Raw genomic sequence first — 27,786 nt, 5'->3', positions numbered from 1 at the left:
AAGATTGGGCCCTGTGACTGTAAGAATGATTTAATGCACACAGCTTTTGTTAATAGATTTCACAGTTGATATTTGTACAGAAGAGTGTTAAGTCAATGCAATTATTTTCAGGTTTCCATGAGGGGAAAGAAGTGTCCATTAGGATCATGTCCTTTAGAACCGTTGTAACAAACAGGCAAAAGGTAAAGACATTAAGCTGGGTAGGTGCACCATAAAGCCACAATTCATTTTAAGGTTCCTAAACAAGTTGTACACAATCTAGTTTTGAAGTTGCGAATGAATAGCCTTTATGGCTCTTTCACAAGCCTATTAAGTACAAACTTTAAAAAAAGGAAGCAGTCATATCCAGAGACTCAAGGCAAAATGAACTGGTTTATACTGACCTGTCTGAGTAGCTCAGGACTCAGCCAAGGAAGTACTGAAGTACTAAAATGGGGAAAATCATACACAACCTTTGACTTCTGTCCATTGTTAACTAAACTGTAGAGATGTTTTAAGCCAGACAGAGAAACCAGACCATCCCCTGAAATCAGAATGTGGCTAGCTTTCATATTCCTAAAACAAAGTGATAAAATGTGGTTATAAAAAAAAACCCAAACACTCGCATGTTACTTATTACTACAGTAGAAAGTCTGCCATATAGTCATAAAATATTCTGAGATAGTCAGCTATAGCATGATCACGTGGTCAGACTGAAAGGCATGTTAAAGACGGGTGAAGAGAAACTGTATAAACACTGAATCCCTTATCCAGAATGCATGTTTACAAAACACTGACTTTGCAATCTGAAGCCTTTATATGGTGTTCATTCTAAAAAGTGGAGTTTTACCTTATATAAAATCCCCCCCAAACAAACACTTTTTGGGGTACATACACACACCCACGGTGCCTCACTGAAAGAGTTTTGAAACACTATTTGAAAAGGTAGATATCAAAGCTAAGGTTCTGCATGCCACCATAACTATGTCTCCATTAGCATTCACATACACTGGCTTACAGGTATTATAATACAATAAATTAAACTCTCCCCAACAGTCAGTTTTATTTGTAGTCAGATACTCCCTAATGGAGGAGATAGTCAAGCCAGCATGTATGTAAAGTATATATAGGTCCTCTCTCTGTGTCAGTGAACATGGTACTCTGGCACCTGCAGTCAACAAGTACAGTGAATGGGGGTAAAGGTGCATTCACAGAGCTATACAAAGAAAAATTAAGTACATATATTGGGGCATCTGCATAGAGAGGAGATCAATGTGGAATAATTGGTTTATAATGCATTTGGGGGTATGGGAAAGGAGACAGTCTCTGAACTCTATTCTGGAGTTAAGATACAAGATGCTGTTATCTCTAGAGCAAGGTTGGGTCTTTAGCTAGTGTTCGGTGATTTGCATGTCAGATACAGTGAACACTGTATGAGAGAATAGATACAGAAGAATGGATGTTGGATATGTAGAGGGTGGGTAGAAATATAAAGTTTCTGGTCTACATGCTGAGGTGAACAAGGAGATGAAGTCCAAATTAAGGTTTGTTTTCAAATTATTCCTATGCATTTCAAGACTTGCCTTATTTTAAAATCTGTAACTTCCTAACAAGGCCCTCATTTTAGTTTATGGTAAACATATTTCCAGTTTTGAAGCAGCATCATTGTGCCACTTCAGATTTCCGGTAAATTAAAGTTAAAGAACCAACAAGAAGTTTGCTTAAGACCAGACTGTTCTTGGAGGTAAGAATTTGTGTAGGAAACTTGACTTCCACTAAAAACCATGACGTCTGACATTAAATAGTCAGAACTAGTATAAGACAAATGTGGAGCTTCTGGACAAAGTTCTTATTTTTAAAAATAAGACATTAAGAGAAGTTCAGGCTTTTTAGAAGTCTTTGGGAAAACTTAATCTTTTTGGAGTTCGATAGCTCAAAAATGCTTTCACCATGAATCCTCCTCTCATTAGAAGCTATATAAAAAATTTTAACAAGTGAAGCTTTTTAGGAAAGTGGAGTGAAGTTTCAAGTGTCAGCTTTCTAATCTTAAAACAAAAATTTATAACCATAACTAGGAAGTCAATGCTGCAACTTGTTGACTAATATACACTGGCTAGCATACATATATATTATGTTGATAATACTACCCATAATATATGTTCCAAGCATTTCAGTACACATAATATTAAGCATTAATATAGCAGTTATATAGCCCAAACTGGCCTGCACTTTTATTATAAATCTGTTCACTTATGCTAAGTATTCCATAATAGCTTGCATTAGCCAAAGTAAACTTTGGCTTACGAAGCTAGAAAAACTGTCAGTATCAGGACATTTAATTGTTTTGTCATAGCAACAGAAAGGGAGTTACCCTCACAAACCTATTTATCCTGGTACAAGCTAGGAGGTGTCTTTACACTCTTTAGTACCTGGAATGCATGGGTTCAGAACAAGAGATAATGGGGTACACCATGATACCAGAAACAAACAAGATAAAAAGCTGATTAATTCAATCCAGTTGCAGGTGATGTATACAGTTCCTTTTTCTGGTAAGCAAGTAAGTTATAAAAAGATGACTGCAGGGATGTAACTTTGGGGAGCACACCTTCTGTGTAAGGTGAATGTAATATTGCTGCACAGGACTGTCCTTTGGAGACTGGCATTGTATAGAACATATTTTCCTGTACCATATTAATAAACCTGACTCGTTATTTGGTCTCTTGATTATATTTCATAACAACCAAAAGTGTGGTCAAGCAACTGACTATAGAATTTATCAACACACTCCATAACGCTACTGAAAACTTGGAGTGCTTTACATCTCCAAAGCACTGTATAAACAGTAAAAGATGATCAAGCAAGTGCTCCCATTCATCCAGCCCCCGTAAAAGAACAATTAAATTGAATAACAACACATTTAGAATGGATAAAGGGAAGTTATTTACAAAGCATTATAGTTCCTCTGCAATGTACTGCTGCAGAAAGTCATTGTAGCAAGAAGGCTCAAAAGTGATTAGACATTTTATAGGAACAAAAGTAGTATCTTCAGTTAAACTAGCTATGCCAGAGAGCCTGGAGGGTATCAATCCAAGAAAATGATCAGAGAAGGGCCTGTGTCTACTCCACAGCACTCAACAATCTGTGAGTAACAAGAGAATGGGTGTTGAAAGGGAGCTCCCCTTCCTCTAAAGCCATCAGGCATAGGCTTCTGGTAACCTAAATAGACTAATGAGTAGCTTCAGTTTGGAAGCTTGTGTGTTGCTATAACTTCTTACCTATGGTATTAATTGTCTCATACCTGTGAATGTAGCCATTTTGGTGCATGTAATTTAACCCTCTAACTGCACCAAACAGAATGTTTCCTATCAAAGCTTCACTCATTCCTTCAGGGAAGTAGGTCCTCAGTAGGTGACTAGCTGAATCTGAAAAGAAAAGAAAAAAAATCACGCTAAGCATTCGGGTCTTGTTAGTGACAAATCTTTATTCCTACTATAAGAAAGCATTCTCTCCACTGTGCATGTACCCCCTAGAATAGGGGAGGGTAAACTTTTTGGCCTGAGGGCCACATCGGGTTTCCGAAATTGTATGGAGTGCCAGTTAGGGGAGGCTCTGTGCCTCCCAAAACAGTCAGGCATGGCCCGGTCCCTGCTCCATATCCCACCCCCGCTGCTTCTCACCCCCTGACCCCTCTCCCAGGACTCCTGCCCCATCCACCCCTGACTACTCCCTGCTGCCCCATCCAACCCCTCCCTCCTTCCTAACTGTCCCCCTGGAACCCCTGCCCCCATTCAACCCCCCTGTTCCCCACCTTCTGACTGCCCCGACCCGTATCCACACCCCCGCCCCCTGACCACCATCCCGCAATCCCCTGCCCTCTATCCAAGCTCCCCTGCTCCCTGCCCCCTTACCACGCTGACTGGAGCACTGGTGGCTGGTGGTGCTACAGCCACGCCGCCCAGAGCACCAGGACAGGCAGCCACGCTGCCCGGCTGGAGCCAGCCACACCACCGTGCAGCACAAAGCACCGGGTCAGGCCGCAGCTCTCCAGCTGCGCTGCCCGGCAAGAGCTCGCCTCCCCGCCGCCCAGAACATTGCGCTGGTAGTGCAGTAAGCTGAGGCTAGGGGGGAGGGGTTGGGGGCTCAGAGGCCGGGCAGGAGGGTCCCGTGGGCCGGATGTGGCCCACGGGCTGTAGTTTGCCCACCTCTGCCCCAGAAGAAGCATTGTTCCCTCTTTACAATGACTTTCTTCCTCAGCAGTTGCCTCCCTGTGTAAGTCACCTCAGAGTATATTACTGAAAGAAAGTGATTCTTCCAGTAGTAAAAGATCACAATGAAGCCTACCACATCCTAAGTCATGTTTCCATGACCTGGAAACCGGCTGTTTCACCCCTATAGCCAATCCACGCTGCCTTCTAGGAGAAGCAAAATTCATAAGTCTGGCACAGTGGAACTAGGATACATCCAAGGTCTACAAGAGAAGAGATGCTGAAAGGAATATAGAATATCTCATGCTCTTCCATAGCCACAAGCCTGGTGTTAGAGACTGAGCTATCTAATCCAGTAATTCAGTAAGCTTTTTTCCCAAATTGTAGTTACAATTCTTACTATAGGCCATGAACGGAGAGATGACCCAAAGCCAGCTGCCAGTAGTAAATACTGTCCAAAGTGTCATTATGTTGGGGTGCTGGAAAAAGTGGGATAGCACCACCTCACTCTAAAGAATTAAACAAAAGTGAGTAAGTTATTTGGAAGATAATTATCTTGACAAAAACCTTAACTACACAGGTCCTCAGTAACTTTAAGAAAGTCAATTTCGTAAATGCAGTTCTACTAGCTAACAAGTTTGGAGTCCCACTATGTAGGTTTCAGATGCTTTGTACACCCTGCAATAGAAATTCAAACAAATTGTTGAAGCTTTCGATATCTAACTGAACTGCTGTTTTATTGTTAATTCTGAGTCCCTTATTCTAGTGAAGAGTATAGAGTTTGTGTGTCAAACTGGGGTACGTGCATGACTAGAGAAATTGTTGTATTGCAGAAGACTTCAGTTTATTCTCTAGTGCCTTATCAAGGAGCCACTTAATTTAGTGCGCACCAGTTCATATAACAAGGCTAACTCTGGTACTGATTAACTGCATATACCCACATACATTATAGTTCCTGTGTCAGACATCTATACAAGTCCTACTGTTTTACCTGTAAAGCTTTCAAATGTTCTTCAGAGCAGCTTTCTAAGTCTGTGATCCTTACAGCCACAAGCGTTCCTGTAGGTGTATGCCGGGCAAGGTAGATCGAAGTTAAATTGTTGAATCCTCTTCCTGTAAGCAGAAGCAAACCAACTGCCTTCTGTTAACATTATAAAAGGTAGTTTTAAAAAAACCCCACAAATTGCTTCATCACTTAGTAGTCAAACAGTCCTAGAATTCTAACACACTGCTGCTGACTGCAGTGAATCTATGGCTTTAAGGGTGCAGTTAACAGTGCATGCTTGCATGTAACATCAGCCAGAAAACTAGTCAAGCCATGTTTGTTGCTTTTGTTTAGTCTAATAAAAATTGTTTAAACAAGTCTTACTTCTCAGGACCAATGAAGTGTCTTACAAATGCTGACTTCTTTGCTGATGTCCAACTTAAAGAACTACCACCACCAGCACTCACTCTATACATAGTGATGCAGTACAGCCATCTTTAGGACCATCTTGCCACGCCTGCTGACTGATCGGAAATTGTCAAGTGCCACAGCCACCAGAACCACAGTGCTGATTTGCTCTCTACTATATTTACAACCAATGTAACAGATTTAGAGTGGTCACTTATTAAAAAAAAAAATAGCAAGATGAGCGGAAAATCTCTTCTCCAAATTGGAATAGAGATATCAAATTCAGACAGGTTTTTGTGTATCTTTATGAATTTCTATTGTATGTTTTTAAACATTAAGTGAAATTCACAACACTAGAAAAATAATCAGCTAAGATCAGAGGTCAAGAAGTGTGTAAACATTTAGAGAGATCTTAAAATAGTTCTGGGTGGCTCTATAACAAGGAGAACACATGTTTCCACAGCTTCTAGTTTTTCCCCTCATGGGATTTTTTTTTTAAAATATATATAAAGAATGGCCATTTGCAGGAAAAATCTTGGATAGACTAAGCACATTTCAGCATAGAACTAGATTACCTATTTCCACCTGGAGTTCATAATGGGAGACGTCAGAAGAACAACGTGCCTTCTCATTTCTTCCATATGGATGAATCCAGGAGAACTCAGGTTCATCTGCCTAGTAGTGAAAGGATTAGTTTTTAACATTGGTACACACATTTGTGTATGTGTGTGTGAGTATATGTAAAAATAAATAAATACACACTCATGCAAATGTGGGGGAAGGGGAAAAAATCAAGCACTCAATTCTTGAGATTCAAGAAATTAAGGTGGTTCTTTAAGTGCTTGTTCATGTCCATTCCAATCAGGGGTGTGCAAGCACGGTAGCTGCAAAATTTTCCCACAGCAGCATCCGTCGAGTCAGTCTGGGCACCCCCTGGAGTTGTGCCTTTATGGTGCTCAATATAGAACCCTGCTGACCCGCCACCTCCTCAGTTACTTATTACCTCCAGTGACGGTTAGCTGGAACTTCCCTGTGCTCTTGTCTTGGCAAGCGCATTTAGCAGTCTATTTACATAGTTTTCATTAGCTCTGTAGTGTAAATTAAATAGTTAATAGCCCTCAGTGTTAGATTAAGTTTCCTTTGGGGCGGGGGTTTCCCCTCCTACGCTCTCTCCATGCCGGGATCTCTAGGCTTTGAAGCCTGCGGCAAGTGTATGCCCAGAAGTGATCCTCACTTGTGTTTGAAGTGTTTAGGAGAGAGCCATCAGAAGGATCATTGTGCCATCTGCAAGACCTTTCATCCTAGGACATTAAAGGGCACAGATCAGTGCCTGAAGGTCCTGTTAATGGGGGCTGCACTTAGGGCCAATCATGGGAGGGCCAGGAGGGCTATTTGGCCTGGGCCTCAAGCTCAAAGGGGGCCTCAAATGTAGACACTTGTTAATTTTTTGGCATTTGATAAGTTTCGCAGCTTGTTTTTATGCTCATCCCTATCAGACCAAAATGTGACACACACACTCAGCTTAAAGAAAAGGAGTACTTGTGGCACCTTAGAGACTAACCAATTTATTTGAGCATGAGCTTTCATGAGCTACAGCTCACTTCATCGGATGCATCTTAGAGCTGCAAATTTAAGCTAATAAAGATGTGATTTGGTAAAAGATTTTTTTTTGTTAACTTATTTTTTTCATATTAAAGAGTTTAAAATGTTCATAAATATTAATAAAAATATCTGTTCTGATGGCACAAGATTAGACTGTGATGAACGTGTCCACTCAGATCTGCTGATTATATAAACAAACGACTACTAGTGGCTGGTGCTGGATCAAGTTCGTGTTGAAAGGTAGAGAATTGTAACATTTTAGTGTCTTTATAGTTTTACGTTTAGTTGACTAAGGAATTATTTGTGTGTGAGAATTCCTCATTATTATCTTCATATAGTAGCTAAAAGAGGTGACTGTTTGGTTGAGCCCCAGCTTGGTAGCTTGGCCATCATCATAGGCTTTCGCAGTCTATAGGCCCAGATTCAAGGTGAAAATTTCTGAGGACAATCTTATACAGTGAATTTCATGAGTACACACATTTGAAATTTTTGGACATTATCCCTCTGTCTGTATCCGTGTCTGTGTTTACTATATATATATATATATATATATATATGTCATCCCTTTGTCTTCAGCTCAGCCTATTATATTATACCTTGCGTGCTTGAGTTTTGATTCAGTGATAAGGATAATAACCTGACTATTTCATTTTGTGTTCTTAATTAGTATTCCTTCGTTTTAAGTCTTTTCAGCATTTGCATACCATTCAGCATTTGCATACATGTTTACAGTAGAAGATTTCAAGTGTAAATAAGCTACTGATTTACAGCAGAATATTTCAAGTGTGGATAGGCTACATATTTACTTTAGAACATTTCAGGTATGAATAGATCAGATCACTATGAAGAGGAGATTTGAAAGTGGTGCAAGCAAGAGAGGCGAAAACAACTGAGTGAATCCGCAGCTAAGAGCTCAAAGCCAATAACTTCATTTCTCCAACCACTGGAAAACGCACCTTACCCAATGAACAATGCCATAGATAATGAAAATTCTGCAACTGCAACAGGTGGTATTTCAATGCCAATACCTGAACATGAGGACAGTAGTCAAGAAGGAGATATGCCAACAGTAACAGATGCAGCAGAAGATCCTGTGTACGATCAAGAAACTGAACAGCAACAGGAAGATGTAGATCTTACACAATAAGAGCAATTCATGAGTACTACAGGTTTGACGGTAACTGACACTGGAATTAGTGACAAGAGCAATGCTGCCCAAATGCAATCTTTTCTTCAAATTAGTTGTTTTGAAATTCTAAGTAACCTTCCACGAGATGCTGATAATCATGCTTTCCCTACTCATCTGCTGACAAAAACTCTTCCAAATGGCGAGACCTGCACAAGAGACTGATTATGCTGGAGTATGGAAAAACTATCTCTGTACTGTGCACCCTGCTTCATTTTGAACAAAAGTTCTGCAAATGTATTAGTTCTCTCTGATCAATCAGGATGGAGCATCAACAGAGGTTGGAGGAAGTTGAAAGACCGAATACCATCACATGAGTTCAACGTCACACCAAGAAAACTATGTTGCATGGAAATCAGCCAGTAGGGGAGCATCAGCTGAAAGTTCAGTTGAGAATTTACTCTTGACTGAACTCTCTACAGAAACTAATAACTGGAAAAAACTTCTTGAGTACATCCTGAATGTCATCCTTTTTCTTTCTGAGCAGGATTGGCTTTCTTTTGTTCCAGTCAACGTATTGGTGATCATGCAAATGGAAACTTTCTAGGCATAGCTGAGCTCCTCAGCAAATATGACCCACTTTTATCAGAGCATGTTAAACATGTTCGAGACTCTCAAGAGAGTCAAAAGCGCATGCAAGTCCATTATCTCTCCACACGCATACAAAACAAGTTTATTGAGCTACGTGGGTTATTCGTACAAATAATTCTTGATGAGATTCGAAATGCTAAGTATTTTTCAATCATTGTTGATGCCACTCCAGATTGTTCTCACATGGAACAGACTATTATGGTTATTTGATATGTTAAGATTGTAGACAGCTCAAAATTTTCAATTGAAGAAAGGTTTATTTTGTTTGAAAATTTCGTGGGAAAAACTGGAAAAGAAATTGCTGCTCAAGTACTAGCAATTCTAGAAGGTTTTAAGTTAGCTTTTCAAGTCTGCATTGGTCAAGCCTATGACAATGGATCTAATATGCCTGGGAAGTACAAAGGTGTAGAAGCCTTCGAGGGGAAAGCCCGTCATGATGCCCTGCTGATCTCCAACCCTGGTGCGCCACTCCCCGGCATCGGAACAGACCCAGCAGCTGTGCTGGTCCCTGAGCCGTCGGCACCTAGAAATAACACTCCTTTGTGGTCCTGTTTTTCGGACACCTCGGAGTCTGACTCCTATCGGTTCCGTAGGAGTAGGAGCAGACGGTCCACGTCAACATGGGACCTGCACCCTTACCCGGCACTGTGGCCCGCACAATGGCAACCCCCTGGCGCAATGGCCCTTTTTGGACTCCTGGGCTTTTCATCAAAGCCAAAGTCGGAGCCAAGGGTCAAATTCCAGGGCGACGCAGGTGGCCTTGGCCACGTTTGTACCCCCTCCAGCACCATCGGCATCAGCAGGATCAGGGGTAGCCCCGTTGCTACCCAGCACCAATATCCCAACACCTCCGGCGTGGCCTGCACTGGACCCATTTGTTTCGGCTCTGAAGTCTCCAACACTGACGATAGCCCCGGCACTGACTGCGATTCCGGTGTCAATGATAGCCTTGGCACCACTGACACTTTCAGCATTGGCATCAGCATAGACAGTCCCGACACCCAGGGGCACAATACCATCCAGGTCAGCAACGGCCCAAGAAATCCAGGTGCCCCAGGACCCCTTGGGTGTGGAAGGAGGGGAGCAGCCATCCCTTACGGGGGTCTCTTCCTTGTCCTCACCGGACGAGACACTGGTGGGCACAGTACAGCCCCAGCCCTGGAAAACAGTAGGATTCTACAGCAATTGGTGTGATGGGTTGCTCAGGGCCTGGGCATTCAGGTGGAGGAGATAGTGGAGGTCGCAGATCCAATGGTAGACATCCTTGCCCCCTTCGCACCTGCACATATTGTCCTGCCTCTTACAAAAACCATCTCTGACACCACAAAAAGTTTGTGGCAGACCCCAGCCTCATCGTCTCCCACGGCTAAGTGCAACAAAAGACGCTACTTTGTGCCGCATTTGTATACCCATCCCCCACCGATTCTCTCATTGTTGATGCTGTCAACCAATGTGAACGCTAGGGCTTCCAGGGACCCTCCCCAAAGAATCGGGAGGCAAAAAGGACTCAACCTTTATGGGAGAAAGGTCTATTCCACGGGCAGATTGTAGCTACCTGCGTGATGGCTACGGGCATAGCGCTGAGAAGGGGCTCTTGGTTCCAGGTCTTGGGCCTGCCGTATGAGGTCTAACAGACTATTTAGGACTTCCCATTTGAGGGTTCGGCTCTCTTTTCCGAGAAAACAGACAAAAGGCTGCATAGCCTAAAGCAGTGGTTCTCAAAGCCAGTCCGCTGCTTGTTCAGGGAAAGCGGCTCCCCTTCCCGCAGCCCCGATTGGCCTGGAGCCGCGATTGGCTGAACCTGCAGACACGGCAGGAAAACAAACCGGCCCGGCCTGCCAGGGGCTTTCCCTGAACAAGCAGTGGACCTGCTTTGAGAACCACTGGCCTAAAGGACTCGAGAGTCACTCTCAAATCATTAGGCCTCCATACTTCAGCTATGCAGCGGAAGCATTTTAGACAGCAACCTCCGCCATGCTTCTACCAGCAGAACCGTCAGGACAATTCCCGGAGGAGGAACAGGAGTGGGAGGAAAAGGTCACACCCGTCATCAGGCCAGAACTCTAGCCATTCCAAGCCATCTTCCAGCCCGAAACAGGCCTTTTGAAGGTGCAGTCGAGGACGGCACACCAAAACAAAAACTGGATTTACCCCGCCTTACCTTTTCATTACGACTATCCCCTTTCTACTGTGCTTCATCCCGTATCACTTCAGACTGCTGGGTGCTCCACACACTAGCGAGGGGATACTCCATCCAATTCTGAGCCCTCCTGCTCTTCCACCCTCCTTCCCCATCCCCCTTCAGGGACCCCTCTCACAAGCAACTCCTTATACAGGAGGTGCACTCTCTCCTTCCACTAGGGGCAGTGGAAGAGGTCCCTCAAGAGCAGAAGGGCAATGATTTCTATTCTCGGTATTTCCTAGTACCAAAAGCCAAAGGCAGGCTCAGGCCTATGCTAGACCTGCGAGAACTCAACACGTTCATGAAGAAGCTCAAGTTCCACATGGTCTCTTTGGCCTCCATCATCTCTTCACCGGATCCAGCAGACTGGTATGCTGCCCTCGACTTGAAGGAGGTGTACTTTCACATAACAATAATTCAGTCCCACAGAAAATACCTCAGGTTTATGGTGAACAACACCTGCTACCAGTTCACAGTCCTCCCACTCGGCCTGTCAACAGCACCTCAAGTATTCACCAAGTGCATGGCAGTCGTGGCTGCGTTCCTGCACAGGCGACAGGTACAGGTGTTCCCATACCTCGACGACTGGCTGATCAAGGGTCGATCCAGAACTCAAGTAGAGATGCAGGTCGCCTTCATAAGAGCTTCTTTAGATGAACTGAGTCTGCTACTGAACGAGGGTAAATCAATGCTGTCCCCGGTTTAAAGGATAGAATTTGTAGGGGTGGTACTGGACTCGACTTACACCAGGGCATTCCTTCTAGAAGTGAGATTTCGAACCATGGGCGACATGATTCGAGGTCTCAGACAGTTCCTCACCACCACAGCACGGTACTGCCTGAAACTTCTAGGACACATGGCAGTCTGTGTCTATGTAGTATAACGTGCAGACTCAGACTTCAACCTCTTCAGTCATGGCTGGCATCAATGTATCGGCCACCCCAGGACAGTTTGGACAGGATTGTAACCCTGCCTCGCCTGGTACTCAGCTCCCTCCTGTGGTGGCCCAACCCGCAGGTAGTATGTACGGGGTCCCTTTCACCGGCCCTCAGCCATCCCTCTCGCTAGTAACTGCCATGTCAGACTTGGGCTGGGGTGCACATTTGAGAGACCTCAGAACACAAGGCTTCTGGTTTCAGACTAATCTCACTTTCCATATGTATGTCAGAGAGCTGAGAGTGGTAAGCCTGCCATGTCAGACTTTCCAACCACACCTAGCAGGGAGATGTGTATCAGTGATGACAGACAACACCACAGCAATGTTTTATATTAACAAACAGGTGCACTCTCCTCTCCCCTGTACCAGGAAGCCATCATGCTGTGGGACTTTTGTATAGAACACTCAATACACCTGCAAGCATCATACCTCCCTGGAATACAGAACAAGTTGGCGGACCATCACAGCAGGTTGTTCCACGGCCCGGACATTGTTAACTCATTCTTTCATCAGTGGGGTTTTCCCCAGATAGATCTGTTCGCCATGTGACACAACAGGAAGTGTCAGCCGTTTTGGTCCTTCCTGAACGGCAGCCCGAGCTCCATCATGGATGCGTTCCTCCTCCCATGGGGAAGCAGTTTCCTGTATGCGTTCCCACCCATCCCTCTCATTCATAAGGTGCTCCTCAAGATACAAAGGGAAGAAGTTTCGGTGATTCTGATAGCTCCAGCCTGGCCCCGCAACACCGGTACACATCACTCCTGGAAATGTCCATGGAAGCTCCAGTCACCTTGTTGCTCTTCCCAGACTTACTAACTCAGGATCATGGCCGTCTCCAACATCTGAACCTGGAGTTGCTGCACCTCATGGCATGGAAGCTCCATGGCTGAACCCAATGGAGCTCTCCTGCTCAGACTCGGTTAGGCAAGTCCTCCTGGGCAGTAGAAAGCCCTCCACCAGGGCTACCTACCTTGCAAAGTGGAAGAGATTTTCAATCTGGTCAGTGCAGCATCATTCATCTCCGTCACTTGCCTCTGTGACACTTATATTAGACTATCTCCTCCATCTCAAGCAGCAGGGACTGTCTGTGTTGTCAATAAGGGTTCACTTGGCCGCCATCTCTGCCTTTCATCCAGGTGCAGAGGGCCACTTGGTCTTTGCCAAACCTATGGTCAGCAGTTTCCTTAAAGGGCTCGACAGGCGGTATACCTGCATGTCTGGTAGCCTGTCCCAGCTTGGGACCTCAATCTGGTCCTTTTCAGACTCATGGGACCACCCTGTGAACCTTTGACGACATGGTCCCTGCTCCATCTCTCATACAAGATAGTGTTTCTGGTCACGATAACCTCAGCCAAGAGGCTGTCTGAGCTCAAGGCCCTGACTTCAGAGCCCCCTTACCCTGTGTTCCATAAGGACAAGGTCCAGCTCAGACCTCACCCGACTTTCCTCCCAAAGGTTGTCTCCCAGTTTCACATCAACCAGGACATCTTCCTCCTGATGTTCTATCCTAAGCTGCACTTGAGCAGCAGGGAGCAAAGACTTCACTCATTGGATGTCCACAGAGCGCTAGCCTTCTACATCGAGACAATGAAACCATTCCAAAACTCAGTGCAGTTATTCGTGGCAGTCGTGAACAGAATGAAGGGTATTCCTGTCTCTTCTCAACGGATTTCATCGTGGATCACATTCGGCATCCAGATGTGCTACAACCTGGCAAGGATGCCTGCTCCTTTGATCACTGCACACACTACCAGGGCTCAGGCCTCTTCAGTGGTGTTCTTGGCACAGGATCCCACCCAGAAAATCTGCAGAGCAGCAACGCGGTCCTCCATACACACTTTCATCACGCACTATTCGATCACCCAGCTGGCCATAGATGATGTGGCATTTGGAAGAGTGGTTCTCCAATCAGTGAATGACTCCGACCCCACCTCCTGAACTTGGGCTTGTGAATCACCTGATTGGAACAGACATGAACAAGCACTCTAAGAAGAAAAAACGGTTACTCACCTTCTTGTAACTGTTGTTCTTTAAGATGTGTTGTTCATGTCCATTCCAATACCCACGCTCCTACCCTCTGTTGGAGTAGCTGGCAAGCAGGAACTGAGGGGGGTGGCGGGTCGGCAGAGCTCTATATTGAGTGCCATAAAGGCGCTACTCCAGGTGGTGCCCAGACCAGCCCAACAGATGCTGCTATGGGAAAATCTTCTGGCTACCGTGCACATACACACGGGATTGGAATGGACATGAACAACACATCTCGAAGAACAACAGTTACGAGAAGGTGAGTAACCGTTTCTCTCTACCACAGTATGAGACTTGGCAACACTGTCCATTCAGAATTTTTCTAGTACAGATTGAAGAGTAATGCATTAGGGTTTAAATGTAAGAAAAATTGGAATAGAAAATACTATATATACTATAAAATTCTACCCACAACCTTGCCAAGTTAACATTGCAATAGTACGCTTAATCTTTGGAAATTCCTGACGTACAGTGCTTGATATTTCTCAACCTTACATTTTTCCATTTAATTTTGCAGGTTAACTCTTAAATCAATTTGGATTCCTTCTTACCAAGTATTGATGGATGCTATTTTCTGATTGCTTTTCTTGTCTGATTGATTCAACTGTTGTCCGCAGAATACAGGAACAATCCTTGAAATACATAGTACTGTATCAGTAAGTGAACTGCAATGGACGTACTATAATCAATAGAGTATTATGAGGGGGACACATTACCCAAAGCCATGTTCCAGTTATCCAGGATGTCATCAAAAAGAATCTCTGTGCACATCATTTTAGTGCAGTGCTCCCCAAACTTTTTTGCTTATGCTCCCCCTCTTACCTAGTTCCCCCTTCCTCCTTCTCCCCCCCACCCACCCCAGGAGCTGCGGCTGGGAGAGGGGCCAGAGCCACCATGGAGAGCTGGAGTAGGGCCCCACTTGGAGCCAGAGCTGCAGCTGGGGCTGCCGTCGGGGCCAGGAGCGGAGCTGGGGACAGAACGAGGCTGGGTGGCACTCCCTCCCCACTCCCCAGGAGGGCTGGCCTGGGCCCCACCACAACCCACCAACGTTCCTCCATACCCCACAGTTTGGGACCACTGTGTCAGATAGTCTATTGATATAAGTAAACCAGGAACAGAGAGGGTGGAAGAGTCCCCCTGAGAACAGTAGCACTTAAGGGCCCAGTGCAATTGCCCTCATCCATCCCATTTTTCTCTTCTACTAGGACCTACCTTTCATAGTGGAGGAATACACTGTAGAAAATTCCAAAGCTGTTTAAGGTTTTTTTTATTTTAATTTTAACATTAATGAGCCCCACTCTAATAAGAGTGAACACCAACAGGCTAATCAGCTCTCTGAACTATTCTGTGGAACTATTCTAGAAGAGAAACTCTCACTCTCGTGAACCCTTTGCTAGCATCTACATTAGGAGTTTGTTATTGTTTACTGCTCAAATCCCTTGAATGGAGTTTCCCCTCAGAAATTTCACCAGAAGTTTTATTTCATGATACATGATTGAACTGCAAGGTGCAACTGTCAAAAACTATGGCATAAAATAAGCCATATTAAATGCAGACTTACCAAACAAGACATGGAACTGCTTTAGTTCAGGGAAAGGTCATGCACACCCATTTATCCTAAAAATAAAATATTACAGTAATATCAATGCACAAAGGAAGTATTTCTTCACACAACATACAGTCAACTTGTGGAACTCTTTGCCAGAGGATGTTATGAAGGCCAAGACTATAACAGGGTTCAAAAAAGAACTAGATAAGTTAATGGAGGATAGGTCCATCAATGGCTATTAGAAGTGTTCCCGTCCTCATTTTGCCAGATGCTGGGAATGGGCAACAGGGAATGGAACACTTGAGGATTACCTGTTCTATTTATTCCCTCTGAAGCACCTGGCATTGGGCATGATCAGAAGACAGGATACTGGGCTAGATGGACCATTGGTCTGACCTAGTGTAGCCGTTCTTATGTCAACCCATGACCCAATATTGCAACAAAATCCAAATCTAAATGTCAGTCTCTCCTCTTAGTCATAAACTATGGGAAGTCCAACATTTTACATAAGAAGTGTTATCCAAGCATGCTCCTCTGCTACTAATTCTGTCAGTAAGTACATAATGGTAAAAGCTTATAGTATGGCTGCGAGGGACTTTCCTACTCTCATCGAAGTTTCTGGACACTAGTTTTAAACAGTTTATAGTGGCACTGGTCAGACATACTCATTTGTATCATATAGGCAACCTCATCCTATAAGCAGTTCCCCCCTTCTAACTCATGTACTTGGAGTCACTCTTTGAACAGGTAGATTGGTTACCTACAAATAATCTACAAGAACAGAGGCACTGAAATAGAAGGACTAGATTCATTGATCATTGACAGTGTGTAGGGAAGAAAACCACATTGTTATTCCAATAGAAAGGAGCACAGCTGTGCTAATCAAGTTCCAGCTACAGACAGCGGAGCTTGCACTCAAGAAAAGCAAGCCAAAAGCAATTTCATATTGCATTTCTGAAGTTAACGGAGAGGATAAAACTGTTGTTAGACCTAGTTAGAAAAAAGGGGGTCCCAGGCAGGTATACAATCACTTCACTGTACCCCCTCTATTTGAGTCTAAAAGACATCATAATTTAAAAGGAAATTCGGCATTCACCACCCACTCTCATGCCCAGAAAAAAAATTAGGCTATTGGAGTTCTTTGAAAAATCTGAAAACATGAAAACACAGAAATACAATTATACCATCTCCAGCTGAAACCTGTTCAAGTTGATGAATTTGCACAGTGGGAGTACTAGAATCACTTTAGCAAATGTTATTTTTCTACCCTTCTGTTATTCTTAGCCAAGTTGCTGACCATTGGCCTACTAGAATATGTAGTTCCATTTTGATGTGTAATAATTGGGTGGAGAGAAACAGCATGTCATGGGTAGTGTAAAGATGCTCATTCTGTAGTGCGTTAGCACCCCATTAAGTAGCGAGAGCTGTTGATTATCTAGTACACTATGTTCCTCTAAACAAAAGCTCACGGTTATCATTATTGTGTTGTCCCTGATACATACTTGGCAAGAATTTGTAAACCTGTTAAAATGTTCTAAACAAATATTTTAAAAAAAAATCAGGTGGAGATTGTTTGAAAGATCATCATCTAATTTCTAGTTACCAGCTCATTTTTCCCCCAAAATTATCACTAACCACCAAACTTTGGCTCTTGGATCTGATCTAATGATAATAATTCAAGGAGAGATTTTCAAAAAGGCACCAAAAAAATAATCAAGAGTATCCTTGAAATGGATGAGGATCTTTTGGTAAACCCTCTAATTTTTCCAGAAACACTTACAGTGAGATGCCACTATTTTATTATCTACATGCTAATTATTTCTACAAATCCCTCCTGGCCAAGTTGAAATTGATCTAATAAAGAACATTTGGAATCATGCATGATGGAGCACATCACAGCTAGTTTAGACCCCATCATTTGTGTGTCTAGTTGAGATTATGTTTTCCAATATGCATTACTTTGCACTTATCAACACTGAATTTCTTCTGCCATTTTGTTGCCTACTCATCCAGTTTTGTGAGATCCCTTTAACTCTTCACAGTTTTTGTTCTCCTTGGTTGTCAGGCTTGAAATAAAATTATATTACCAACATGATTGTTTTAATCATATACAGGAATAACCCTTAGCAAAGCAACCCACCATTAGTAAAAGTTTTGGAGGAACACAATGTATTATCAGCTAACTACTCAGTTTACCACGCTCTTTGTTTTTAAAGTACTTATATGACCCCATTACCATAATATCTGAGCACCTCACTATCTTTAATATCTTCATCCTCAACATCCTTGTGGATGTAGCTAAGTGCTATTATCCCATTTTATAAATGAGGAATGGAGATAGAGAGAGACTAAGTGACTTACCCAAGGTCACACAATAAATTTGTGGCAGAGCAGGAAGTTGAATCCACATCTCCCAAGTACCAGACCAGCATACTAAGCACTGGACCATCCTTCCTCTCCTTGTTGGGAAAAATATATGCTATTCTATTCTATCAGAAATAAACTCTGTGGTTTGCAACAAGAAACCACAAAAGGAGAATGAATTTGTGGAATACAGTCATTAGGATTTAATTGTTAAAGTAAGTTTATGGCAGAGGTACAATAAAGGTACAAAGTTAATATGTCTGCCTATAATCCAAGTTTGCCAAGCAGGTAAAGCTATGTAAGGAATATCTTCCTATTAATTCTTTTTGCACTTTTATAATTCTCAACATTTTCCTCTGTTTAGGAATACTTTGTGGATCATTTCACTATAGTCTATATTTCCAAATAGGAGTGGCAGAAGCTTCCTAAAAGTGTGGGGGGGGCGCAGTGGCACCCAAACCGTGGCCATATGCCCAACCCCTTCTCTCCGCTCTCACACTGCCCGGTCTTCTCTGCCCCCTTCCCCTCCCTTGCTCGCCCTTACAGCTGGTAAAAAGTGGGAGAGCATAGCCCTCCCACTTTTAAAAGCGATGGGGCCCTGGCTCCCCCCATTCCAGCCCCCTGTTTCCAAATCTCTTGTTTTATTTTTGTTTGCTATCTAGCCTTTGTTGTTCTAAGCTTCCTCTAAACCTGTGGATTGTACAGGAGTGGTAAGCAAATGGATTAACACACTTCTCCCAGGTTTCACACGCAGGATGGGAGTGATGAAGTGATAGGAAAGTGACATCTCCATCTAAGAGGATGCCTTTGGGAAACCCAATACCTGTAAATGCTCTGAATGTGCACAGCCTATTGTAAACAATTATTACCACCAACCGTGGGCTATAGCTCATTGATTATTTTGACATTTAGGATGATATCAACAGTCCTCGGTTATATTATTTTGAGGGGTTTTGTTTTGTTTTTTAAATAAGAACCAAACCTGTAATGTGAAGTAACAGAGCACATGTAAGAGGTCTGCTCCCATGAAGCATCTTAAAGGAGGATCATCTTCCAGTTGCCATTGTTAAACCCCATTTATCAGTTTCCTTAGCAACAGTACCATTGACAGAGGACTGTACTTAGTCATCCTTGTGATTCGCATTAATATTTCTTTTCAAAGTACACTGGGCCAAGTTTATACCCAATGAAACTCCATTGACTTGAATAAAATTACACCCCTACTGAGTTAGAGATGCACTTTCTTGCAGGGCAACCTAAACTGAAATTCAGTGGGAGGATATAATTAGAGATTATAGCATACTCCCAAATTTTAAAAGACAAGCCACTTTTATTTTTGCTACTGCATCTTAATTCCAAACTTTAAAACAGCAGTGATACTGAGCCATAGGATGATTTTCTAGGCAACAGTGAGGGGGAAAACCCAAAACTTTCCTTTGGCCAAGCAAGCCAGGGGATTTCAAACTGATTGCTGCTTTGTTTCTGTTATCTTTGTCTATTTAAATTCACTGGGCAAGATATTTTGACATAAGATGATTTATGGGAAATGTAAAATTTTTTTGCTGTCTACCCCCACCCTTCCACCTGGGAATGTTTGTCTGCTGCTAGAAAGGAAAGCATCGATCTTTCTGTTTATGTCACAAACTTCAGGCTTTCCTCCAGGCAAACTCCTGAAGTTACCATGTACAGATTGAGTGTACACAAGTGCCTGCAATGCATAGTTAAGTATAATAAAAAAGACATAGGATTTAACTCAGCACTGTTTAGGGACTCCAGATGTGAACAACAAACAAATAAACATACATTTAGAATTCCATGAATTATTTACTTCGAGACTTTATTAAATTTAGCCTGGCCAAATGGTGGGACAATTTGTGAAAGACAGCAAGCACTGCCAACATGCTTACAGAAACCCCTTCAAACCCAATAAGCAGGAAGTTTTTTATAAGCATATATGATACTCTCATTTTCTCTTGAACTCAGCTAATCAAACTGTGAATGATGTATCTGAAGTCTGGAAGAAAGACTGCCTTACCCATAAAACCCTGCATGGCAAATCTGGGTTTTAGTGTTCGTTCTATCACAGATTTCCTTTGGGATGTTAGGCAAGTCACTTGCAGCCTAATTCTCAAAGATGCTGACCTACCACCCACAACTTCTGCAACTTCAGCTAACATTGTGGGTGCTTGGCACCTCTGAAAAGTAGGCCCCTAATCTCTCTGACTATACGCTAGGAGAGGTGGCAGCACTTGTGTAACCCACACACCTTCTGGGTGTGGTGCTCTGTCCCATCTAGTGGCACCGAGACCACTTAGAGAGAGATTAATCATAGAAGATTAGGGTTGGAAGAGACCTCAGGAGGTCATCTAGTCCAACCTTCTCAAAGTAGGACTAACCCCAGCTAAATCATCCCAGCCAGGGCTTTGTCAAGCCGGGCCTTAAAAACCTATAAGGATGGAAATTCCACCACCTCCCTAGGTAACCCATTCCAGTGCTTCACCACCCTCCTAGTGAAATAGTTTTTCCTAATATCCAACCTAGACCTCCCCCACTGCAACTTGAGACCATTGCTCCTTCTTCTGTGATCTGCCACCACTGAGAACAGCCTCACTCCATCCTCTCTGGGACTCCCCCCCCCGCCCCCGGTAGTTGAAGATTGCTATCAAATCCCCCCTCACTCCTCTCTTCTGCAAACTAAATAAGCCCAGTTCCCTCAGCGTTTCCTCATAAGTCATGTGCCCCAGTCCCCTAATCATTTTTGTTGTCCTTCGCTGGACTCTCTCCAATTTGTCCACCTCCTTTCTGTAGTGGGGGCCCAAAACTGGACACAGTACTCCAGATGTGGCCTCACCAGTGGCAAATAAAGGGGAATAATCATTTCCCTCAATCTGCTGGCAATGCTCCTACTAATGCAGCCCAATATGCCATTAGCCTTCTTAGCAACAAGGGCACACTTCTGATTCATATCCAGCTTCTTGTCCACTGTAATCCCCAAGTCCATTTCTGCAGAACTGCCGCTTAGCGAGTTGGTCCCCAGCCTGTAGCAGTGCATGGGATTCTTCCGTCCTAAGTACAGGACTCTGCACTTGTCCTTGCTGAATCTCATCAGATTTCTTTTGGCTCAATCCTCCAATTTGTCTAGGTCACTCTGGACCCTATCCCTAGCCTACAGCATATCTACCTCTCCTCCCAGCTTAGTGTTGTCCACAAACTTGCTGAGGGTGCAATCCATCCGATCATCCAGATCATTAATGAAGATGTTGAACAAAGCTGGCCCCAGGACAGACCCTTGGGGCACTCCGCTTGATACCGGCTGCCAACTAGACATCGAGCCATTGATCAGTACCTGTTGAGCCAAACAATCTAGACAGCATTCTGTCCACCTGATAGTCCATTCATCTAATTCATACCCTTTTTAACTTGCTGTCAAGAATACTGTGGGAGATCATATCAAAAGCTTTGCTAAAGTCAAGATATATCACGTCCACTGCTTTCCCCATATCCACAAAGCCAGTTATCTCATCATAGAAGGCAATCAGGTTGGTCAGGCATGACTTGCTCTTGGTGAATCCGTGTTGACTGTTCCTGATCACCTTCCTCTCCTCTAACTGCTTCAAAATGGATTCCTTGAGAACCTGCTCCATGATTTTGCAGGGACTGAGGTGAGGCTGACCACTCTGTAGTTCCCCGGATTCTCCTTTTTCCCTTTTTTTAAAAATGAGCACTATATTTGCCTTTTTCCAGTCGTACGGGACCTCTCCCGATAGCTACGAGTTTTCAAAGATAATGGCCAATGGCTCTGCAATCACATCAGCCAACCACCTCAGGATCCTCGGATGCATTAGATCCAGACCGATGGACTTGTGCATGTCCTTCTTTTCTAAATAGTCCTTAACCTGTTCACCACTGAGGGCTGCTCACCTCCTCCCCATACTGTGCTGCCCAGTGCAGCAGTCTGGGAGCTGACCATGTCTGTAAAGACCAAGGCAAAAAAAAGCATTGAGTACTTCAGCTTTGTCTACATCGTCTTAACTAGGTTGCCTCCCACATTCAGTAAGGATCCCACACTTTCCCTGACCTTCTTGTTGCTAACGTACCTGTAGAAATCCTTCTTGTGACCCTTCACATCCCTTGCTAGCTGCAACTCCAATTGTACTTTGGCGTTCCTTATTACACCCCTGCATGCGCGAGCAATATTTTTATACTCCTCCCTAGTCATCTGTCCAAGTTTACACTTCTTGTAAGCTTCCTTTTTGTTTAAGCTCACTGAAGATTTCTCTGTTAAGCCAAGCTGGTTGCCTGCCATATTTGTTATTTTTTCTCCACATTGGGATGGTTTATTCCTGCGCCCTCAATAAGGTTTCTTTAAAATACAGCCAGCTCTCCGGGACTCCTTTCCCCCTCATATTAGCCTCCCAGGGGATCCTGTCCATCAATTCCCTAATGGAGTCAAAGTCTGCTTTTCTGAAGTCCAGGGTCCGTATTCTGCTGCTCTCCTTTCTTCCTTTTGTCAGGATCCTGATGTTGACCATCTCATGGTCACTGCTGCCCAGGTTGCCACCCACTTCTACTTCCCCTACCAATTCTTCCCTGTTTGTGAGCAGCAGGTCAAGAGGAGAACGGCACCTAGTTGGTTCCTCCAGCACTTGCACCAGGAAGTTGTCCCCAACACTCTCCAAAAACTTCCAGGAATCGCTGTGCACTGCTGTATGGTTCTCCCACCAGATGTCAGAGTGAGTGAAGTCCCCCATGAGAATCAGGGCCTGTGACCTGGAAACTTCTGTTAGTTGTCCAAAGGAAGCCTCGTCTACCTCATCCTCCTGGTCTGGTGGTCTATAGCAGATGCCCAGCATGACATCACCCTTGTTGCTCTCACCTCTAAACTTAACCTAAAGACTCTCAACAGGCTTTTCTCCAGTTTCATACTGGAATTCTGAGCAGTTATACTGCTCCCTTACATACAGTGCAACTCCTCCACCTTTTCTCCCCCGCCCGTCCTTCCTGAACCGTTTATACCCATCCATGACAGTGCTGCAGTCATGTGAGTTACCCCACGAAGTCTCTGTTATTCCAAGCATATCATAGTTCCTTGACTGTGCCAGGACTTCCAATTCTTCCTGCTTGTTTCCCAGGCTTCTTGCGTTCGTATTCAGGCACCTAAGATAACTAGCCGATTGCCCTACTTTCCCAGTATGAATCAGGAGGCCTCCCCTGTTGCATCCTCCTCCTTGTGTTTCTTTCCGGTATCCCACTTCCCCACTTACCTCTGGGCTTAAGTCACCATCACCTGGTGAACCTAGTTTAAAATCCTCCTCACTAGATTAGCAAGCCTGTCTGTGAAGATGCTCTTCTCTCTCTTTATTAGGTGGATTTCATCTTTTCCTAGCAATCCTTCTTCCTGGAAGGACAGCCTATTGTCGAAGAATCCAAAGCCTGCATAACCACACATTTACCTCCACAGTTCGATGGTCCCTACCAGGGCCTTTTCCTTCAACAGGGAGGATGGACGAGAACACAACTTGCACCTCAACTCCTTTATCCTTCTTCCGAGAGCCGCGTGAGTCTTAGGTAAGAGTCATATGGCTTTTGGCTCTCGCAGTAGAGGCTCATGCATTTAGCCCGGAAGGGCCCAGGTTTAATCCCGTCCACCAACGACCAGCCACCCCTAGCGACGAGGTCTCAGTCTCCCTAAGACTTCGAGGAGGGGACGTCTGGGTAGAGGATGCGGGGAGGCAAACGCGGGAGACCGAGCCCTGGCGACCCGGTACCCCCCCGCTAACCAACCCCCACCAATGGCCCTGGCACAACCCCACCCCATCCCGCTACTGCCCCCGCCACCCGGCGGGCCCGGCACCACCCGTCCCGCTACTGCCCCCGCCACCCGGCGGGCCCGGCACCACCCGTCCCGCTACTGCCCCCGCCACCCGGCGGGCCCGGCACCACCCGTCCCGCTACTGCCCCCGCCACCCGGCGGGCCCGGCACCACCCGTCCCGCTACTGCCCCCGCCACCCGGCGGGCCCGGCACCACCCGTCCCGCTACTGCCCCCGCCACCCGGCGGGCCCGGCACCACCCGTCCCGCTACTGCCCCCGCCACCCGGCGGGCCCGGCACCACCCGTCCCGCTACTGCCCCCGCCACCCGGCGGGCCCGGCACCACCCGTCCCGCTACTGCCCCCGCCACCCGGCGGGCCCGGCACCACCCGTCCCGCTACTGCCCCCGCCACCCGGCGGGCCCGGCACCAGCCGTCCCGCTGCTGCCCCCGCCACCCGGCGGGCCCGGCACCAGCCGTCCCGCTGCTGCCCCCGCCACCCGGCGGGCCCGGCACCAGCCGTCCCGCTACTGCCCCCGCCACCCGGCGGGCCCGGCACCACCCGTCCCGCTACTCCCCCCGCCACCCGGCGGGCCCGGCACCGCCCGCCATAGCCTACTCGGCACTAGCCTCAGGACCGCACAGGCAGCCCCCGCCCGGCATACAGCTCCCTCCTGCCCCCTCTCACCGCGTCCCCATAACTCCCTCCTTCTCCTCTCACCTCAGCGCGGCCGGGCCCAGGCGGGGCTGCGCTCAGCCCCTGGCGAGGATCGGGGAGCGAAAACCAGCTTGCGGCCCACCAACCCCTCCCCCGCTGCCAGTGTAACAGCGTCCGGACTCCGGCCCACCCGCGGCCACAGCCCCTCCGCTCGGCGACAGCCTCAGACTTTGAGCTCCGCCCCCCGCCCCAGCCTCGTCCGGCACCGAGGGGGCTGCCGGGCGAGACTACGAGCCCCAGGCTTCCAGGCGGCCTCAAGTGCGCGCGGGGAGTCGTAGTCTCCCTCGCGAGCCTCGCCCGTTGCGTGCCGGGATCTGTAGGCCCAGGGTTGCCGTCGGGGTGCGGTCGGTCGCTATGTTATGACGCAGAGCAGCGGTCACCACCTTCTCCCTTCTCTCCGCTTGCCCGCGAGTCGCGATTCCCGCGCCCGGGGCGCGGGGAGCTGCCGAAGCGTTTGTTTAGCTCGCGGAGGCGGCCGGAAGCGCCGGCAAGGAGGGAACCCCGCCTCGGAGCGGGTAAGAGGGGCCCGGGATGGTCAGCGCTCCCCATGGTTCCCCCGTTCACCGCGATCCCCGCCCACGCCACCCCCCCAGTCCTCCCAAGCCCCTTCCTGACCCCCGTCCTCGGTCCCCTCCATCTCCGCCGCCCGTCCTCCAACCAACGGTCTCCTGACCCCCACCCCTTCATCCTCCCGGTCTTTCCGCCCCTTCCTCACTCCTGCCCTCCTCCTTCAGCCCTTTGGTCCGTCAATCCCCTTCCGCCTCCCCCCAGTCCTTCAGTTCCCCCCGTCTTCTCCCCCTCGCCCCCTCGTCCTTCAGTCCTCCGCGCCCTCCACCCCGCCGGTCCTCTCAAGCCTCCTACTGCCCCTGCCCCCAGTCAGCTCCACCCCGCCTCCGGTGACCTCCATCCCCTGGGTATTTCAGCCCCTCTCCTGAGCCACCCGAAACCCTAGTCCAGTCACCTCCACCCTCAGCATCCTTCATCCCACCAATAGTCAGCTCCATTGCCCTGGTTCTTCAGCCCTTCTCCTGCCCCGTCAGCTCCACCCTCATCCTGCCCTTTCCTCCACCCCACCCTCAGTCACTTCCATCCTGCTGGTCCTTTATCCCTCCCCCCCCCGCACCCAGTCACCTCCCTCTCCCTGGTCTTTCAGCCCCACCACCCTTTCACCCCAAACCCTAGTCATCTCCATCCCCACCTCCCACTCAGACACTTTCATCCTCCTGGTTCCCCTTTATTCACCACCAGGTCCTTGTTAACTTGAAACAATGGGCCTGTTTCCTTTCTGAGTGACACCCATGGAATCCCCAGTTGTGTGACTGGGAAAATCACTGCAGGCTCAAGGATGAGTTTTCTCCAGCCATGCTATGGGAGCAAAGATTGCTGGGACAGACATAGAACAGGGAGCAATAGCACTTCCTTCCTATTTGTGGAGGGGGGCAGGAGAGTTATACTAAATTGGAAGGAGCATTTCGTAAACCTGTTCTTTTATAATGGTCTCAAGTAGGGCTTCCAAGAGGTGTATGTGTGGGAAGAAGTAGTTACTCTTTGGGTTTTTAACACCCTTTCCTTTCCTCTGTTGATGGTTCAAAATGCAGATTGCTAACATATTAATGGATAAGTATGGCTAAGGTGCATTAATTATTTAGAAAATCTAACTAATGGAAATTAGTTATTATTTAGAAACTTTAACTAATGCAGCAGTGTGGCCTCTTACTGTAGCTATACTGTCAAAGCCGATTCTGTTTACAGATCCTTGGTAGATTTTTCTCAATAGAATGTTTTATTCTTGGTACTTGCTGAAAAAAGTTAATCAGGGGAGGTTTACTTTATTTTACACTTGTTTCAGAGGGAATACAACTGAGTAGCCTAGTGAGACTTAATCAGAAGGTCTGCATTTTGATTCTCCTTCTGCTGTTGACTTGCTACATGATTTGGGGAAAATTATTGCTTACCCTCTGATGCAGTGTCTACTCTATTACCATCCTTTTGTGGGGGGAAATTTTCCACTACCATTGGTGTAATTACAATGGTGTGTTTTGTAGGTAGGCAAGGTACCTACATTTTTATCGCCATATAATATAATCCTGCTCAGGATAGTACTAGATGATGCAGTGTAAAAATGCAAGTGTCTTATCTACACTAGGGCTCCCACTGTTGCTACCACTTCTCAGGAGATTCCTTAGAAAAGTGTAATGTGGGTCAAGGCTTTAAATTCTGTTAGGTCAGTGGGAAGCCATGAAAACAGCTTCGAGTGTGGTTGAGAGCTCCTTTTGTTTAGATTATCACCAGGTTCAGTTATCACTGGGATAATTATCCAGTTTTTATTCAGAATATCACCAGGTTGAATCATCTCTGGGTTTTGTGGTCTACCACCATCAATTTTTTAAGTTCTCAGAGCCATTTTTGGCTTTTTTACACACAGCTTTACAAATTGCACCGGTGCAGCAGCTTGAACATTTAGCTATTAGTTGTTACAAGCATTTGAGCCTCTGAAGTGTGGGTTTTGTTTTAATAAAAGAAAATTATATAAAAACCTATGGAAGTATTCTCTGTCATCATATATAATATGTATATTAAGAATGCTCAAATTACTGTAATAGTTTCAGTCAAATGTTATACTTCATTGTAAATTTTAGTGGTAGCTGCAGACATGACAGATGGCATGACTTTAAGCTCCTAATCAATGAGTTCATTCATGCATTCAGAGTGCCTTTTAATCATATTATGATGAGATGTTACATATTTACTGTTAGAATTTAAAACAGCTTTATTTTCTGTTGTGGCTCTGCTCGTGTGCAGGTCTGGTGCAAAAGAGATTCGGACATCATTAAGTTTTGCAAGTCTTGTTCACTGCAAAGTTGTATTACGGCATTAACAGTGATACTGTAAGAATTTCTATTAGAAACCCTGATTTTCATGAATTACCTGGTCTGTTTCAAATTATACTTTGTTAAAATTACACTTTGAATGCAACTTTTAATCTTTTCTCAATTATATGGAGTCAAGTACACATTATTCTTTGTCTTGGTTTCAGAAGTAATTTTGACCAATTCTGACGAGAGGATTTTTCATAGAAAACCTGAGTGTTACTGAATAACTTGTGGTACTTTGGATGAAAAAAAACACTCTTTGAAAATACCCTGAATTTGATTACCTTCAGAAATGCTGCAAAACCATTTGTGGGGTAAAGTTAAGGGTATGTTACTGGCTGTAAATTAGGGGTGAATGTTTGTTTGTTTAT

General features: G+C 45.6%; 2 protein-coding genes across 12 annotated transcripts in view; one reads left to right on the top strand and one right to left on the bottom strand.

Annotated features, from left to right (window-relative positions):
* STRADB (STE20 related adaptor beta) overlaps positions 1–24,852 on the bottom strand; it is a 33,050-nt gene extending 8,198 nt beyond the window's left edge. Inside the window, exons 1-9 of one of the 6 annotated variants that reach the window (XM_073306421.2) lie at positions 24,546–24,847; positions 21,195–21,985; positions 15,662–15,717; positions 14,652–14,732; positions 6,153–6,252; positions 5,176–5,318; positions 4,585–4,693; positions 3,278–3,401; positions 384–555 (exon numbers count right to left, since the gene is read on the bottom strand). In XM_073306421.2, coding sequence (XP_073162522.1) covers positions 384–555; positions 3,278–3,401; positions 4,585–4,693; positions 5,176–5,318; positions 6,153–6,252; positions 14,652–14,732; positions 15,662–15,673 — 741 coding nt within the window. In that variant the 5' untranslated portion in view covers positions 15,674–15,717; positions 21,195–21,985; positions 24,546–24,847. Of the gene's footprint in view, positions 1–383; positions 556–3,277; positions 3,402–4,584; positions 4,694–5,175; positions 5,319–6,152; positions 6,253–14,651; positions 14,733–15,661; positions 15,718–21,194; positions 21,986–23,466; positions 23,800–24,545 lie in introns of those variants that run through there. The other 5 variants (XM_078848021.1, XM_073306425.2, XM_073306420.2 and 2 more) reach the window with 5 other exon arrangements.
* Positions 24,853–24,886: 34 nt separating this feature from the next.
* Positions 24,887–27,786, top strand: part of TRAK2 (trafficking kinesin protein 2) — a 70,807-nt gene continuing 67,907 nt past the window's right edge. For 4 of the 6 annotated variants that reach the window (XM_073306401.1, XM_073306399.1, XM_073306402.1 and 1 more), the window contains exon 1: positions 24,968–25,057. The gene's annotated coding sequence lies outside the window, so the exon portion shown is untranslated. Of the gene's footprint in view, positions 25,058–27,786 lie in introns of all 6 variants that reach the window. The other 2 variants (XM_073306405.1, XM_073306404.1) reach the window with 2 other exon arrangements.

This window comes from Lepidochelys kempii, chromosome 11 (assembly GCF_965140285.1).
Source record: "Lepidochelys kempii isolate rLepKem1 chromosome 11, rLepKem1.hap1, whole genome shotgun sequence".
In the NCBI taxonomy this organism is placed as follows: Eukaryota; Metazoa; Chordata; order Testudines; family Cheloniidae; genus Lepidochelys; species Lepidochelys kempii.
Note: the sequence above shows the minus strand (reverse complement) of the source record. Positions and strands in the feature narration are given on the sequence as shown.